This window comes from Phyllostomus discolor, chromosome 10 (genome assembly GCF_004126475.2).
Source record: "Phyllostomus discolor isolate MPI-MPIP mPhyDis1 chromosome 10, mPhyDis1.pri.v3, whole genome shotgun sequence".
Taxonomy (NCBI): domain Eukaryota; kingdom Metazoa; phylum Chordata; class Mammalia; order Chiroptera; family Phyllostomidae; genus Phyllostomus; species Phyllostomus discolor.
In genome coordinates, this window is record NC_040912.2 from 44486302 (window position 1) to 44503179 (window position 16878).

General features: G+C 42.5%; 1 protein-coding gene across 7 annotated transcripts in view; it reads left to right on the forward strand.

Annotated features, from left to right (window-relative positions):
* Positions 1-16878, forward strand: part of LOC114508028 (gamma-secretase activating protein) — an 85617-nt gene that overhangs the window by 53151 nt on the left and 15588 nt on the right. For all 7 annotated transcript variants that reach the window (XR_004899646.1, XR_004899647.1, XM_028526018.2 and 4 more), the window contains 4 exons: positions 871-924; positions 13570-13698; positions 14475-14533; positions 15204-15235. Coding sequence is in view for 5 of the 7 variants with exons in the window: in XM_028526018.2 (XP_028381819.1) it covers positions 871-924; positions 13570-13698; positions 14475-14533; positions 15204-15235 (274 nt within the window). In the remaining 2 variants the exon portion in view is untranslated. The remainder of the gene's footprint in view (positions 1-870; positions 925-13569; positions 13699-14474; positions 14534-15203; positions 15236-16878) is intronic.

Sequence of the window (16878 nt, forward strand, 5' to 3'; positions counted from 1 at the left end):
TGAATGTTCTAGAAGTTTATTTCTCTCTTGTTACAATTCCCCATTCACAGGAATGTTGTATATCGATAAAATTCAGGATATTTAAGTCCTATCCACATATCAGGTTTTATTTCTATATAATAGCTTCCAGATTATTTTCTCAAATATTATTTACTTCGTTAGGAAATGAAAGATGAATTGACTAGTTGAAAGCTGATGTACATAATTTACTCAGAAATACCCTTTGAAAATAACAGTGAATAAAGGGCAATTTTGATTTTACTTAAATATCTGTTTGAATGCTCACGAGTTAGCAAAATGTTACATTTGGGACTACCTGAGATGACACCCACATCCTCCACGTTTGCCATGGTGATAGAGCTGCCTCAGCTTCATGGGGATCTCTTAGCTCTGAAATTATGGGTGAGGTTGCGGTGCAGAAACATTTTCTATTTAAGGTCATACAAGAATCCCATTAATCTTGGTTCCTTCTAGGGAGGAGGCACCAACTGTAATGCACTGAAATGAAAGAGAGGGAGCGGGAGGGAGGATTACAAAAAATGGAACGTGAACCCCACCCCATTATTACACTGATAGTGTGAATGGAAATGGAAATGTGTAAACATTATACTATTTGCTCTGTATTTCTGCATTAATCTTCTTTCCTTTAGAGACACTGCCAACTATTATAATCATAACTCTAAAGAATATTTTTCTTCCTGAGGAAAGAGATAGGCTGTGTTCACTGTTATTTATAAACCCCAGGGTTTATTTAAAGTAGAGGTTAGCAAACTGGAAGCTGCCCTCAGCTTCTGTCTATGCAGAAAACACTTCCTGAAGGCTTGAGCTTGTGGTGGCTGATATTGTGCGCCTGTTTTCCCTCTACTGTAGGAAATTCCTGGAATAACCCTTGTGACAGAAGAGATCACGTTGCCTCTAATGAAGGTAAGTCCCGTACAGTCAGGGACTTACAGGTGCAGACACGCCTGGCTTCCTTGCTGCCTCCACACTCAAGTGGCATTAAACTTCTGCTGCCTGAGCATTATGATGGTTCCAAAAGGCATTGTGAACTGTCAGGAGGATGGAGGTAAAGGTTAGGGCTAGTTTTCTAGAAAATTCTTACTAAGTGTTTGAGTAGTCATTAAGAATATTCTTATGCCATTTTTAGGAATGCTCCTTGAAGGGGAAAGTTTTCTGAAGACAGAGAATTACAGGGCTCAATGGAAATTGAATAGAACTAGCACTTTGTATTGCACCTTAAGCCCATCCGTTTTTGTAAATTATCTTATAGGGCCTGAAGTTTGAGACTTCCTTTTTGCTGTCACCATCTCATAACACACAAACACACACATCAAGTAACCTGGCTGGGATTATTTAATTTCTTCTGGTTCTAAGAACAGCTTTTCTGTTCTCAAGAGTGACCGGCACTGACCGTCTGTGGTCTCAGCTGAGCTTCTGCACACCTCCTTCCTGCGCACTACGTGATAGCTATTAGTGTCTTTCTGCAGTCTGGTGGTTTTGGAGGAATTTCTGAATACAATAGGGAGGATGGGGTGGGGTGGGTGAGTGGAAGAGAATGCATATGTAGTTAAAAACTGGGTAGTATTTTAGCAGTTCCTTGAAGCTCCTTTGCTGTTTTTGGCATTGCCTCCTGTTAATTATAGATTGTTGTGTACTGGGAAATCTCAACTTTTGGCAGCAGGCCACTCAGTGTGCTGCTGCCTTTTCTTTATGTTTGATTCTGTTGGATCCATGAAGGGTTGGCCGGGCCTGAGCAGCTGGGGGAAAGCCGTGGGCGTTTGAGGTCACAGTGACACCCTGGGGATGAGAGAGGGCTGACAGGGGCGGGCTTAGTGGTTCTGGTTTTGGTCCTAAGAAGGGTGCTTTAAGGAGAAACTTGCAAGGGAATGTTTCTAGGCCATTGTGAAGCTCTACAAAGGTAGGAAGATGAAAGGAAAAGAAACGTTTGATTCACAGTTTAAAAGGTTCTTATTAAGGGCTGTCCTCCTTTCATTTCATTGTTTCTGCTTCTTAAACTTATCCTACCAAACCCATAAATTGTTTCATGGACAAACAACAAACTAATGAAAAGAAATGTAAAAAGAAACAAATTTCACCCATCATTCAACAGGTCCTATTCATATCAACTATCTATTTCTCCCCATTACCCCTTTGTCTTTGTGATGGGTATGCATTTTTACCTAGTTTTAATGGCAATCTAGAGATATTTAATGAAGATTACAATTGTATTACAAACATTTTTATGTTGCCACATCAATGTCATAATTATGATTGCTAATGACTTCATGGATTCTACTGGGTTGCTGTGTCTAAATTACTTCATCATTCAGATGGCTTTTCATACAGACGGCTTTCCTTTGGGTTTACTCCCCTAATGTTAAATGGCCAAGAGTATTGTTAGGCGAAAGACTATGAAAATTTTTATAGCCTTTAATTATTTTTTCCTTAATCGTCACCTGAGGACATGCTTCCATGACTTTTAGAGAGAGGAAGGCGGGGGGCGGGGGGCGGGGAGAGAGAGAGAGGGAGAGAGAGAGAGGTGGACAGAGAGAGAGAGGAGAGAGAAAGAGACATCAACTCGAGAGGGAAACATTGATCAGCTGCCTCCTGCATGCACCCCAACTGGGGATTGAACCCATCACCCTTTGGTACACAGGCTGTTGCTCCAACCAACTGAGCCATGTGGCCATGGCTAGGCTTTTTGTTGTTGTTGTTGTTGTTGTTCAAATACAGTTGTCTCCATTTTCCCCCACCACTACCACCCCCACCCCAGCCATCCCCACCTCCCACCCCTGATCCCACTATCTTTTGGTTTTGCCCATGTGTCCTTTATAGATGTTTGAAAACCCTTCCCCCTTCTCCCTCCATTACCCCCTCCCACCTCCCCTAGGCTTTTGTTCTTATTGAAAAATCCAGTCAAAAAAGTTGTGATAACTTACATTGTTACAAGGGATTTGTGACTGTATAATTTTATTATAATATCAACATTGTGTATTTTATTTTAAAAACTAAGTGTAAAAGGTGATGGGAAGGTTCTCTTAAAGTTTTTACCCACTGTTTTATTCCAAGAATGTGGTTTGGCTTTGCATAGGAACAAAGCTTATTTTTGTACTGTCTGGTTTTTAGTTAGTTTGTGTGTGTGTGTGTGTGTGTGTGTGTGTGTGTAAAATGATGTGTTTTTGTGTTGTTCATATATATATATTTTTTTTTCTCTTTGGCTATTCATTCTGCCTTCATGCTTTTTCTCCTCTTCCTTGTCATCAGCATTTGGCCCTACAGACAGTGGTTTCCCATTAACCGTTCCCAAACAAGTGTGGGAGCTCTTTGGTGACTCCACATGTGCCCGTAGGCTAGTAGAAGTGTTACCTAGGACAAGTTTGAACTGTAGATCTTGTCACAATCCACATGATCCATGGAGGAGGGCAGACATATACTGCTGGGACTGGCCTCGGGCTCAGAAGACATTGGTACTGGGTTTGGTTTGGCCAGCTCCTTCACCGCCATCCCAGTCACTCAGCCTGGGAGACTAATCAGTACTTTCTAGTTCATAGGACACCTGGCCCTGGTATCTCTTATTTGTTTCCCCATCTCTGCTTGAATAATACACATCTCTATAAACTGCTGCCTTTGACCTACTTCTTCTACCCCAAGTCCCAGCTTAATTATATCGTGAGGGACCTGGTTGCTGTGGCACTTCCGACCTCTGCTCCTCCCTCCCAGCCCCAGTTATTAGACTGTTCTTGCCATGCTTACCTGACAGAAGATGGCTCTGAGCACCTATGACCTGAATCATAAGCTGCCTTTTGAATGCACGCCTGCTGCCAGACTTCCTATGAGGCCCCAGGGACCCTATACTGTTTCCTCTGAACTGCACTTGCTTCCATTCTCCATGGTATGAATGCCCTGATAAGGGGTCGGGAGAGGGATGGGAAAATAGAACTAGATACATGCTTTCTTCCTGCTCTTTCTGCAAATAATTTTAGTTTTAAGTGGAGTGCGTTACAAACAATATACAGGGGTAGGCAAAAGTAAATAAACAGGTATAATATAAAAAATAATATAATAATTAATAAATAATAACACCACAACTGAGCAAACCAGGGCTTGGCTACGTGGCACCTTGATACATGACCCAACAATTAGTATTGAAAGAAATAGGTCTTTATTAACAGGACTCCAAACTCAGGGTGGGTGGGGGAGGCTGAGATTACCCCTGCTCTGAGCCCTCTTCTCCCATTGGAACCAGCACTTACCTTGCTCCCCAAAAGGCTACAAGCCAAAACCATGCCCAGAAGTTCCCCATGTCCTTATCTGTCCTTAAGCCAGTCATGAAAACAGGTCTCTAGCCGCTCTGGAATGTGCACTTGTGGGTTTCAGAGTCGCCAGGTTCTTGCAGCGGCTCTCTCCTCCAGGGTCTGGGGTAGGTTGTCCTCAGCCTCCATGCAGTGGTTCCGGGAAACATGTGCCATGTTACACTGGATCATGGTGGAGTCCAGGGAGGCACACTTCCCAAGAGAGTGGCTTCTCCGTATGTCCTTCAAAAAAGCAGAAGTCTGTAGTTCGGCATTCCTGGTCACAGTTCAGCTCTAAGAGTCTCCCACAAATCCGTGCTTAGTTAGGCAGGTCCCTGCACAACTCCATCAGCTCCACTGCGGGCCTGTTCTTACTCCAAACTGTGTGGCTTCCTTCTTGTGGCAGACCCTGTCCTATACCTCTCAGACCATACGGCTGCCTCTTACATACACACCAAGCCTCATGGCGGACCTGGCCCTTTCTACATTCTTCCAAACTGCATGGTTGTTTCTTGTGGCTGACTTTCCTTACACCCTTCCCTCCCATGTGGCTTCTTCTCCCTCCTTCTCTCTCAGCCTGCCCTTGTTTGCAATGCTCCGCCTGGACCTTCTTATGTCACCTCATATTTGGCCCCTCCTATGATGTGCCATTTTTGCCAGTTCCCCCATATCTTCTACCTCCTTTTGGCTGCTACCTTTAGTCAGGACAAGACTTTCCTGTGACACAGGGGCACTGGCCTCCCCTGGCTGTGTCACGCATCACTATATGCTCTAGTACACCTTTTGCCCTGGGTGGCAACCTGCTTCCTTCAGCCAAGCCACAACTATTAACTTGCCATTGTTATGCAAAGAATCTAAAAGTGCCACAGCATCCACTGTCCTCTTCCCCTAATCATGGTTTATGGGGAATATGCTCTGCTGTTTTCCAGGGACACCCAGTCTACACCCTGTTATAATACAAAAATAAATTGTGTTTTGTGTACTCACAACTGTAAACCTACTTTTGCCAACAATATGCTAGGATGTATAAATCAGTTGAATTAGAAGATTGTCACCTAAAAGACAAAATTCTTCCTTACTTAATAAAAGGACTTCCAAACAATTTTTTAAAATGAAACAAGAAATATATTGAAATAGTCTCACCCTAGAAGAAATGTTGTCAAAAGTGTGACTTCCTGCCTTGGTGGCTGTGGCCTAGCTGGTAGGAACATTGCCCTGTGGCTGAAGGGTTGCAGGTTCAATTCCTGGTCAGGGCACATACCTAGGTTGCAGATCCCATCCCTGGTCAGGGCACATAGGATCCGATGATCCCCAGTCCAGGTGCCTATGGGAGGCAACCAATCGATGTTTCTCTCACACATTGATGTTTCTCTGTCTCTCCCTTCCCCATTCTCTAAAAGAAATGAAAAAAATGTCCCAATACAAGGATTTTAAAATAAAGGTGACTTCTGAGCTCTGGCCAGTTGGTTGGAGCATCATCCTGTACACCAAAAAGTTCCAGATTTGATCCCTGGTAGGGGTGCATATGGGAGGCAACTGATTAATGTTTCTTTCTCTGACATTGATGTTTTTTCTCTCTCTTTCCCTGTGTAAAATCAGTGAACATATTCTTGGGTGAGTATATAAATAAATAAATAAATAAATAAAAAGAGCAACTTCCTAAGAGTTATTTTATCCCCTCTTAAAACATAGTTTTCTCTAGGGAAATGGCAACTTTTGTAAAAGGTTCAAAATTAGCCTTGATTTTGCAATGAGAAGAGAAATTATTGAAACTATCCTACTACAGGAAGCATGTATAGATTAAAAAAGAGAAATAATAACTAACTTGAATATACAGATAAAAGTTGAAAAAGCATGCCACAAATGGAGAAATGTAGTATTACCATATTTTTCGGCCCATAAGACGCACCCAGGTTTTAGAGGAGGAAAATAGAAAAAAAAAATTTGAAGCAAAAATATTTAATAACAAATAACATAATATTTCACCAATGTAAAGGTAATGATACATTTGGACTATAAGATGCACCCCCATTTTCCTCCCAAATTTGAGGGAGGGAACATGTGTCTTATACAGGTATAAGTCCAAAAATACAGGTATATTTTTTAAGCCAGACATCTTTAGTTTTATTTCATAAAGTAAGGAAGCCTTTTATGTAATCATTTGTTTAGAGATTATTTGCTGCCTGACCCAGGGACCTGGAAGCCCAGAAAGATGAAAGCCCCTCCCACCTGTGATCACTTGGAAGTGAGGGTGTTACTGCTAGTGTCCACCAGGCCTCTAAACGCCCCTGAGCAGCTGGGAAATGAATAGTGACACCTGGGCTATTCTCCATTTACAGACTTGTTAGTTTAATTATGGGTCTTCGACTAAAAAGTTTATAAAAACACCGTTTTAACTGGGCAAAGCATGAGTATAATTAATTGCTTATGGAAACACAAAGACACCTTTTCCTTGACCATGTCAATACAGATAACCACCGTCACTCGAATAAAAGGTTTGCTAGAGATCCAAAGTATCAGTGCAGACACATGTAACAGCTGACAACTTTTAAAAATTAGAATTGTTGCTTTGACAAAATGTAGCACTATCAGAAGTATCGATCAGTTATGTGGGAAATAAATGATTTTCCAAAGTTCAGTTTATACATATGTGATGTTGTGTTATAACTAGAAATATATCTTTGGTCTTCATCCATAGTTCCTGGCACAGAGGTTCCAACATCCTTATAATTTCCTAAGTGATAAGCACTACAAGGATATCTTTCATTATACTATTTAGTGCTCCCAGTTTCTAAAATAGCTCACAACACAAAGGTGAGAAGAACATCTGTTACAGAAAAGAACCAAAGGAGGGGATTGTACGATATACTATTACCAAAAGGACCCCCCTTTATCCCCGGGGGTTCCCCCCTGTACTAGGTTCACTTTGCCTACCACCAGAGGAAAGACGTCTCTCAATGCCAGAGATCGGTGAAAAGGAAAGGAATTATTTATTTAAAAGTTATACAGGTTTAGAGTAATGACTTAATGTCTTCATTAAAATACGAAAGTCCTTTAGGATACCTACAGCTGCACACAGTCCTTCCTTCTTCCTCTGCCCTAGTCTGGGGTACTGTATCTCAGGAAAAGAAGTAGAAGTCCATGATTCAGGCTCCCGGCACCATCAGCTGTGTTGCCGCCACCACGATCTCCAGTTAATCCAAAGTCATGTGGCACCTTTTCCTGGCCCACCAGCAAGAGTCCTTTCACTCCTTTCCTTCCAGGCAAAGTCTCTTCTGCTGCCTAAGCCACGTGGCAAAAGGGAGTACCCCAAAGCCGCGTGGTCCTGACTCTCACCAAAGGCGTGTGGTTCTCCCCTCATATGGCTGCTGCACCTGGGTTTAAATCCCTGAGCCAGGCTTCCTCTGCAGCCCCACTTCTGACTCCTCCCACAATCGGTTACACCCACCATCATTCCTGTATTTTTCCAGCTTTTCTGGGCTGCCATCGTAAGTCTGGGCAGGTGAGGCCCCATGGCATGGAGCCAATCTTCTCCAAGCTCTCATGCAGGCACTGTTACCAGGGGGAGTTGACTCCCAGTTACATCTTGGGTGGAAGTCACTTCCATCTGCCTGGCTCAAAGCATGGCCACAGCTATTTAACATATCTATGAAACTAGTTAAAAGTCATAGATATGTTAAATGACCATGCCAGAGGTTAGCTGCAAAGCTGTTGCTATACAAAACAGCTCTCAGTGACCCTGCTTCATGTGTCCCATCCTCCAGCTCAGACCTGTGGGGGTAAGGACATTATATATATATATATATATATATATATATATATATATATATATATATCTTTTTTTTTTTTTAAATATTTCCTGGACACCTTGAGTTCTGGACTCCTTTACCAATACCTATTTGGGGCCCCCTTCTTGGCTGTACCGTTACATGTCTTTTGTTATTTATACCAAGACCCTTTCAACCACATCTGAGTTTATGTTAATAAGGTGACTTTTGAAAAGTACCTAAGGATGGGGACCTGAGAAACAACCATGCAATTAGAGGGTTGGCGTGTTCAGCCCCACCCTCACCCCCACTCTCCCAGTCCTGAGATGAAGGTGGCTAGAGATTGAGTTCAATGACCAATGGGTAACGAGGTAATGGACCATGCCTTTGTAAGGACGCCTAACCGAAGGGGTTTGGAGAGCTCCTGGGTTGGAGGAGCATGTGGAGGTACAGGAAGGGTGGTGCGTCTGGAGAAGGCCTGGACCTCAGTGCCCTTCCCACACACCTTGCCCTGTGCATCTCTTCCACCTGGCTCTTCCTGAGTTCTGTCTTTTTATAACAAGTTAACTGTTTTCCTGAGTTCTGTGAGCAACTGTAGCAAATTATCAAGCCCAAGGAGGAGGTTCTGAAATCTTCCAATTTATAGACCTGTGAGTTAGAAGCACAAGTGACTTGCAATTGGCATCTGAAGAGGGGGGGCAAATTTTATAGGACTGAGCCCTTAACCTGTGGCATCTAACACTGTCTCTAGCTAGATAGTGTCAGAATTATGTTAAATGGTCGGACACCCAACTGATGTTGAGAATTGATGGATGTGGAGAAAAATCCCCTCACACATTTGGTGACCAGAAGTGAAGTATTCTGTGAGTAGACTGTTGTAGAGAAAAAATTAGTTTTTCCTATACAATGTATTTTCTGGCACAGTGAGTTATGGAAAGTACAATTAATATTATAAAACATAATTTTATGATGCTACCAAAATCCCCACTACTTATTAGAAATAGAACACCGCACTGATAAATTCACTCTGTCATATCTGTAGAGATGGGGGTAATTGGTTTACTTCTTAGGTTACAAAATTGAGGATTAGACCCAGAATCAAGGATTCTTGTTTTTATTTCTCTCCTACTAGTCACTGGGCTGTGCCACTCTTATTCATAGTTTTGGTTGGAGACATAATATTTAATTCTTAAAGTTGAGAGGATGGAAATACCTTAGCATTGACTTTCTCAGGTTACATACTAATTCAGAGATGGAATAATTTAGAGTGATGTTTAATGATTACATGAAAAATTTCAGCCCATAAAAAATGACTAAGAGAACTACCCACCTGGGCACAGAGCAGAGATTTTTTTTTTTACTAGATTTTGGGAGGAATGAGGAAGTCCATTTATAAATAGGAGAACTTCACTTGCAACATGCAGTCCCCCAACAGGAGGCCTCAGTGAAACTGAGTCCAGGCTCATACTGCTCTCTGTCTGGCAGCCAGTAAATTGAGTGACAAGGTGCTGGGGCAAGAAAAAGTGACTTTATTTGGAAAACCAGCAAGCTGAGAAGATGGCAGACTAGCTTCCTAAAGAACCATCTTGAGAAAGTATAGAATTCAGGCTTCTTTTATATCAAAGGAAGGGGAAAATGGGAGGGGCAAGAAATGATTGAGGATGAAAGACATCTGGGCACCAGCAGGGGTCTGAGGCAGATTGTGAAACCTCTTTGTTCTTAGCCTCTTGACTCCAGCTCATGTGAGTTCCATCATGACGTTCCTGCAAATCTTTGATAAATAATTATTATCTTTGTACGTACTTCCCTTATCTCCTCTGGTAAGGCAATGTTTTTGTAAAGTTTGAGGTGCAAGTAAAATTCCTCTACTCTGGATACTGAGGTGGTATCCACTGAAGAGCTGAGCGCACTGATACTTCAGCTCTGCTAGTTGAGCCCTGGCATGGAGAGTTAAGGTTCTCTTCCAGTTGGCTTCCTCTCCTGTAAGAAGATGCTGGTTAATCAGAAGACCTGGGACCAAAGCCAGAGGCTGGTTTAGAAATGAAGGGCAGATGTTTCTTTCTGACAGTAATTTGCAGATGAGCCAGTACCATAGGGCTTTTTATTTTTTAATCAACTGGCAATTCAAATCATAAATGGGAAACAATCCCTTAATATAAGTCTTTCGTCTTTTGTTCAATTAATAGTTGTGATGGGCCCTGGTTGGTGTGGTTCGGTGGTTAAGTGCTGGCCTGCGAACCAAAGGGTCAGCTGTTTGAATCCCAGTCAGGGCACATGGCTGGGTTGTGAGCCAGCTCCCCAGTAGGGGGTGCATGAGAGGCAACCACACATTGATATTTCTCTCCCACTCTTTCTCTCTCCCTTCCCTCTCTAAAAAATAAATAAATAAAATATTTAAAATAGTTGTGATGGCCTACATTTGTTAATTACTTTATATCATAAAAAAGGATTATTTCTCAAGAAGAGACTTTTTCAAAATCAAAGTTTAAAACTCCCCCTTGTGCAGGAAAATGCTTTTGGATATTTCCTGGAGTATCTACTGGCTTCTAACACCTAGTGTCCTAGATGTAGCTAAATTCATGGGTATTTTTCTTATGAAGCTTTGTGTGTGTGTGTTTTAAAGCTTTATGAGTTCTGATTAAGTTGCTGGCAATGTGCTTCTTGGGCCATGAATACAGTGCTTAGTATTCAACTAGTTCCATATGCGCTAGTTGACTGGAGTGTTTTTCTCTGCTCCCAGGTTGGTTGTGAGGATGACTGTGCAGCTTCCACCTCCCCTCCCCCCCCATACTATGTTACAGTAGCTAAAATTTTATCTTGGGCTTCTTTTATTCTTTGGATTAATGAGCATGCTGGTGTTAATGTGGCATTTGACATCTTTCACAGATTAGCCGTAATCTCCTCTTTTATGCTGTCTCCTATTAACAAGTCACAAGTCTTCCTCAGCCTTTAAACCAGAGGTGTAGACTGAGGAAGATGTTTGAGGGTGGGAGGGAGGCTAGGATTACCTGGATGTGCTCCAGCAGCGTTACAGCCCTGGCTGAGCAGTAGGATTCTCAGGGAGGCTCAGGTCACACCCGAAACCAGTTAAATCTCCAGAGGATGGGATCCAGGTGGTTGTTGAAGTTTGGAATCAACTCTAGAAGTAGATACTGTCTACACCACAGAGAATGAAGTGTTGTTGGTTGCTTTCTCCAATGCTCTGCCTCTGATCTAAACCCCTACCCACATTTGGGCCTCCAAATCTTCACTCACCTCCTCAGAGCCATATCTGGAACATCTTCTACTTATCCTTCACTTAACTCAAATCCATTTCATCCTCCAGGCCTCATCTATTAACCAGATTTCCAAATAGACTTTCCAGTTTACAATGGTGTCCATGAATTTTTATGACCCAAAAGTTGCATCACTAATCTAGTAGAGACCACAGAGTGACATGCGGTAGATTGTTTTTCTCTGTACTCTCTCAATAGGACAACATTCAGCCCATTGACCTCCTTGAAAGATCAATATTTTTAATATGTTTATATTAAAATATTTTGGGGACTTTTGGCTAACAGTGTTTCTTATTTAAATGCAAGCTATTGTTTTTATTATTTAAAACTTATATTTTTTTCCCTTCAAACTGCTTTTGAAAGATTCATGGATTCCTTCAAATATTTGGTACAAACTATATACATTCCCAGAAAATGCTCATGAAAACACACACTCCATTTCATACACCACCAGTGGGTTTGGGTGCCCCTTTGAAGCTTATCCATGGACCTCTTTTACTTGTTTTTTGTCCTCTAAGAAAAGGAATTTTTTAAATGGAAGAGCAAGGAGAAGGAAAGTAATTTGGGAGAGATCTTTTCTTAGGAGCCACAGGGTGGGTATGTGAGTGAGATCTTCTGTCAGGAGGGTGGCACTTGTTCTGACAGGAAGAGGCCCTATGACAGATATAAGGACACCGGGATCCCTCCCCTCACATGCCCTGTCCTGAGCAAAGGCTGGCGACCACGTGGTGAACACCTGTGGCAGAGCAGGCAGAGCTAATTGCTGAACTGACCACTAGATGTCACCACAACACCAATAAGCTTTCTGGCTTTTGCCAGTAGTGTGCCTGAACCCAGAGGTAGAACAGCTAGAAAACTGTAGTGACGTCCCATCAGGGACCTAATATTGCCAAATGTCGGCAGGATTTGCTTTCATTATTATTATTTCTTTGATACAAGGAAGGCCAAAGGGTGAATCAAAATACATTCAGTATAAATAAGTGGAAAAGGAAAGGAAAGTTGAATGAGATAGGTCAAGTGGGAGTATGACGTGACTCCAGTGTTCAGATTTCCCCTGGAAGTGATACTTTCTCAGAAATAGTTTTTCGTCTGGGTGAGAAGGAATGTTGGCTGCTCTGGGCTTTCAGGCACTTAAAACGGAAAGTTATTATTATGTAACACACTTTACAGATACTTCAAAATCCATTTTGAACTAATTGTGACTACCCTTTTAATAAGAATTTGGATAATGTGCTCTTATTTAACATAAGGCCGCATTTCTTGATTGAAGCATACTTCATTTCTCCTTTTTGCTTGCAATATAGGCAAGTCTAGTACCACAGTAGGCATTAGCTCACTTTGTTTTACGGCCATACATGAACCCTTGGCCTCAGTCAAATTTTCATAATTGCATATTTTTGGCAAGAACACATGCATTATAAATTTATCTTTATTGATTTAAAAAATAATTTATGCCTGTATATCCTTCAACTTTAAAACAGATATTACTGCATTTAATTAAAAAATGAGCAAATGGATACATTCTTGCTTCAGGGTACAATTACTATATCAATAAGTCAAAGACCTAGATGGGATGCCAACTATTCTGTTCTGGAGTATTTTGACAACTGAATGTGAAACTAGTTCACTTCCTTTGGAAGTAAATAAGTTTGGTGGGAAATAAGCCCATTCCACATGCTCCAAATCTTATGAATATTCTCTGACTGAACATGTCACTATTGATACAACATGTGTGTTTAATGTAGGCAGATCTGCTTAGCCTTAACCCAGGGGAGTAATACCTGTTTGGGTAAAAGGAGGTAGGAGAGGCAGTGGGGAAGGCAAGACTCTTTAAGTCTCTCTATTTTTAGAATCCCTATTGGGATTAGATACCATTCTTTTTTTTTTAAAAGATTTTATTTTTATTTATTTTTAGAGAGGGAAGGGAGGGAGAGAGAGAGAGAGAGAAACATCAATGTGCGATTGCTGGGGGCTGTGGCCTGCAACCCAGGCATGTACCCTGGCTGGGAATCGAACCTGCAACACTTTGGTTTGCAGCCCAAGCTCAATCCACTGAGCTACGCCAGCCAGGGCTAGAATACCATTCTTTGTGGAAAGCATTCACTTGGAAATGGTGCTCTGTAAGAGCTGAGGAAGTAAGGGGGCCCAGTTTGCAGCAAGGCTTGGGTGTCCTCCCTGGTAGTTTGGCCAAAGGGGCTGACTACTCAAGTTTGCTGATGTTTTTGTCTCCTACAGGTGCATAGCTTTAAGAGCTACTGGGAAAAACTGAATGCCAATCTGGACTATGTTAAGTACTCCAAGACACACTTACATTATAACAACAACATGGTCAGGAGAGAGTGGCACAGCCTGATCTCGGAAGAGGTATGTGTGGGCTCAGGAGAACCAAGTAAGAAGCGAAAGCATAGTGGGTTAGATTCAGGTGTTGCCTGTAAGCCATAAGGCTGGCTTACGTTTGCAGCACTCTTCCCAGTTTCCAGGCGGTTTTACTCTGTTGCTATGGATCTCCCAATAGGCAGACAGAGGTGCTTCTCTGATGCTTCTTTGGGTGATGGAACCGTTTTGTATTTTGATTGTGGTGGAACATGAATCTACACATGTGATTAAGTGACAGAATTACACACATATTGTACCAGTGTCAGCTTCCTGATTGGGTAGTGTACATGTATAGTCATTTATATAAGATGGAAACATCGGGGAGACCTCAGGTGAAGAGTACCTGAGATCTCTCTGTAGTATTGTTGCATGTAGTTGTAGTATTTTTGCATGTCATGCATAACTGACTTGCAACTTCCTGTAAATCTAGAATAGTTTTAGAAAATATTTTTCTAAAACTTTTTAATAATCTAGGTATTTTACCTGTTTACCTGGAAAGTATATTTCTGGGGAGAGTGGAAGCCAGGGAGGGAGGTGGGCTTGGCTGGGGTGGGAGGGAGTGGTGGGGGGAAATGCAGACAACTGTAATTGAACAATAAACTAATTTAAAAACAAATAAATAAAACTTATGAGTAAGTAATAAAGAAAAGAAAGTGTATATTTTTTTTCTGAAATTCTTAATTGTATTATGTTATGTCTTTGGTGTGAAAATGTCACCCACAAGACCTTCACCTTTCACACCTCTGACATGTTCTCACTCCTAGAAAACAGGAAAAAGAAGATCCAAGGTGTATGTGAGGAATATTCTTGATAATGCAGTAAGGTAAGTACAGTTCGGGATTATTGTACCTGTGAGATGGTTGTCATTTGCAGTTATTTTGCTGGCTACCTTTCAAGGAAGTGGCTTACTTTCTTTGTGAGTGATGCTGTCAGCCTAGTGAATGCAGCCACTTGGGCCCTCTTCTAGAGTTCGAGCCTGGGGTTTCTAGTGGGCAAAGTTTATCCGTTAAGCCTTACAGGTTTGCATCCTATGGATGGATGATTTATAAGGAAATAGTAAAGAAAGCGCTTATTAATTGAGCACTTTTTGGGGAGTGTACAGATAATAGGCTAATTTTAAAAAGTGTTAGTGGGCCAGTGAGCTCGCTCTTATTTTGAAAACAGATTTTCTGGGTAGTGAGTCATCTCAGAGTGCTGCAAGTGTGGGCCCCGTTCCACCCTCTGGTCTATTTTCTGTTCCCATTATTTCCAATAACTGAGAGCTGTAATTGTTCTGAATTATTGTTGTTTGCACTGAAAGGCTTTGAGTTTTGTAATTGCCCGATGCAGCTTTTGCCAAGCTGATTAAAGTTTTTGGAGGTTTTCACCAGCCTGAGAACAGTTTCTGCAGTAGTATTATGGGTTTTTAAAGGATGATATCTTTGTATGGTATTGTGGCTTTCATTTTAAAAAAATGCTTCCTGTGTAAATAACATTGGCTAATTTCTTTGCAGGGTGATTTCAAACCTAGAAGCAAGGAATTTGGGTAAGAAAAGACCTGTAAACAGCCTTTCAGATTTCAGTCAGTGTCTCGTTTGCAACACTGGTCATCTTTCCTCTGTGGGTTGGCAAGAAAATCACTTCCCACAGTGTGATGGAGGTAGCACCCTTTAAGATCTTCCTGTCAGAGTGGCTGCCCAGCTCCTTCCGGGTCTGTCCTGGCACCAGGACCTTCAGGGACAGCTGCTGAATATGTTTTTGCTGGAGGGGTCCCTGAGTGTTGGCCTTCTGGTTTTCATTATTTTTCCTCAGAGTTGATTTAATTAATGTGCCCTCTGGCTGTACCCACAGAACACGCTTTGGAAATTCCCTTGGCTGAGGGCTGCTTTCTCTCCAGCGGTCTGACCACACAAGCGCTTTTGACTTGTATGCTCCTTGCATTTTGGTTGACACTTGCGCACCCTCTGGGCTAGGTCCTAGGGATGCAAAGATGAGGAGCCTCTAGGTAAGCACTGTGACTATGGGGGAAGAGCACGGGCTGGAGCCAGACAGAACTGGACTCAATTCCAGCTTGGCCACATACTCACTGTGCACTCTTAGGCAAGCCCTTTACCCATTTTGTGTGGCCCTTCCTGGGGCCAAGGGTGAGAAGGAAAGGAGGGTATGTGGGGTAATGTTTATGGCACCCAAAACAGTGCTTGGCACCTGTGGGATACCCAGGGTGGCTGGTCGATCATTAGTGTGGAGGAAGAAAGGCTAACACATAATTTCTAAACCAGGTGACAGGTATTATGTAAGTGCAGGTGCAGGGGCCAGGGGCTAGGTCAGAAGAGTCTTGACAAACAAGGGGGACTTGGCTGGATAGAACTGGGGGAGGCGAATGCTAAGCATATTTGGGTAAAGGCCCCTTTGTGGTTTTGTCAGTGGAACTCTTTTGTGGCTCATAAAAGTCAGTCTCTATTTAAAAAGCTGTTGTTTTTATATCTCTCTTCTGTTTTATGGGCCTGGATATTTAGCTATATGTTGGGTTACCTTAATGGAAATTATTGTATACAGTGTGTTGCTGGTTGCACATCTGCAGCTATGCACATAACTGACACTTGTCAGGCAGCCCAGGCAGTCAGAGCTTGGGTTCACTGAACAGCCCTGAGGGAACCAGCCTCTGCCTGTTACCAGGTCATCCATGTCTGAAGCCAGAGGTTCTGTCACCAGCACCAGGCAGCAGCTGTCAGCAGGAGTCCTGCCCAGTGCACGGGGGTGTGAGTGTGTGTGTGATTCAGGGGTTTGCAATGTGGGAAATATTGCTGGTCTGGTGTCCCACTTCTGTTGTGCCCACTCCCTCCCCCACCCCCATTAGAGCCCCTCCTGTTCCTGTCCTTCAGGCCTGCTTGCATCCTGTTACTAGTCATTCCTTCTTGACATACTTTTGGGAGCTTGCCCTTCCTCTCACATGCTTTGCTTGTGCTAGTTTCCTAGGAAGAATGATGACACTGCCAGGGTCAGAACACTTGTGTGAAATTTGGGGCTGCTGAGCTCAAGTCCTGAATTGTTTCATCTTAACCATGAAGGTTGTGTAGGATCCAGGTAGGATTTCTCCTGAGGTGTCAGGAGGCATCCATGCCCTCCCACTGGAGTTGTCAGGCCATGGGCTTGTGTAGATCGGTCCTCCTGACTGGCACTATGCATCAG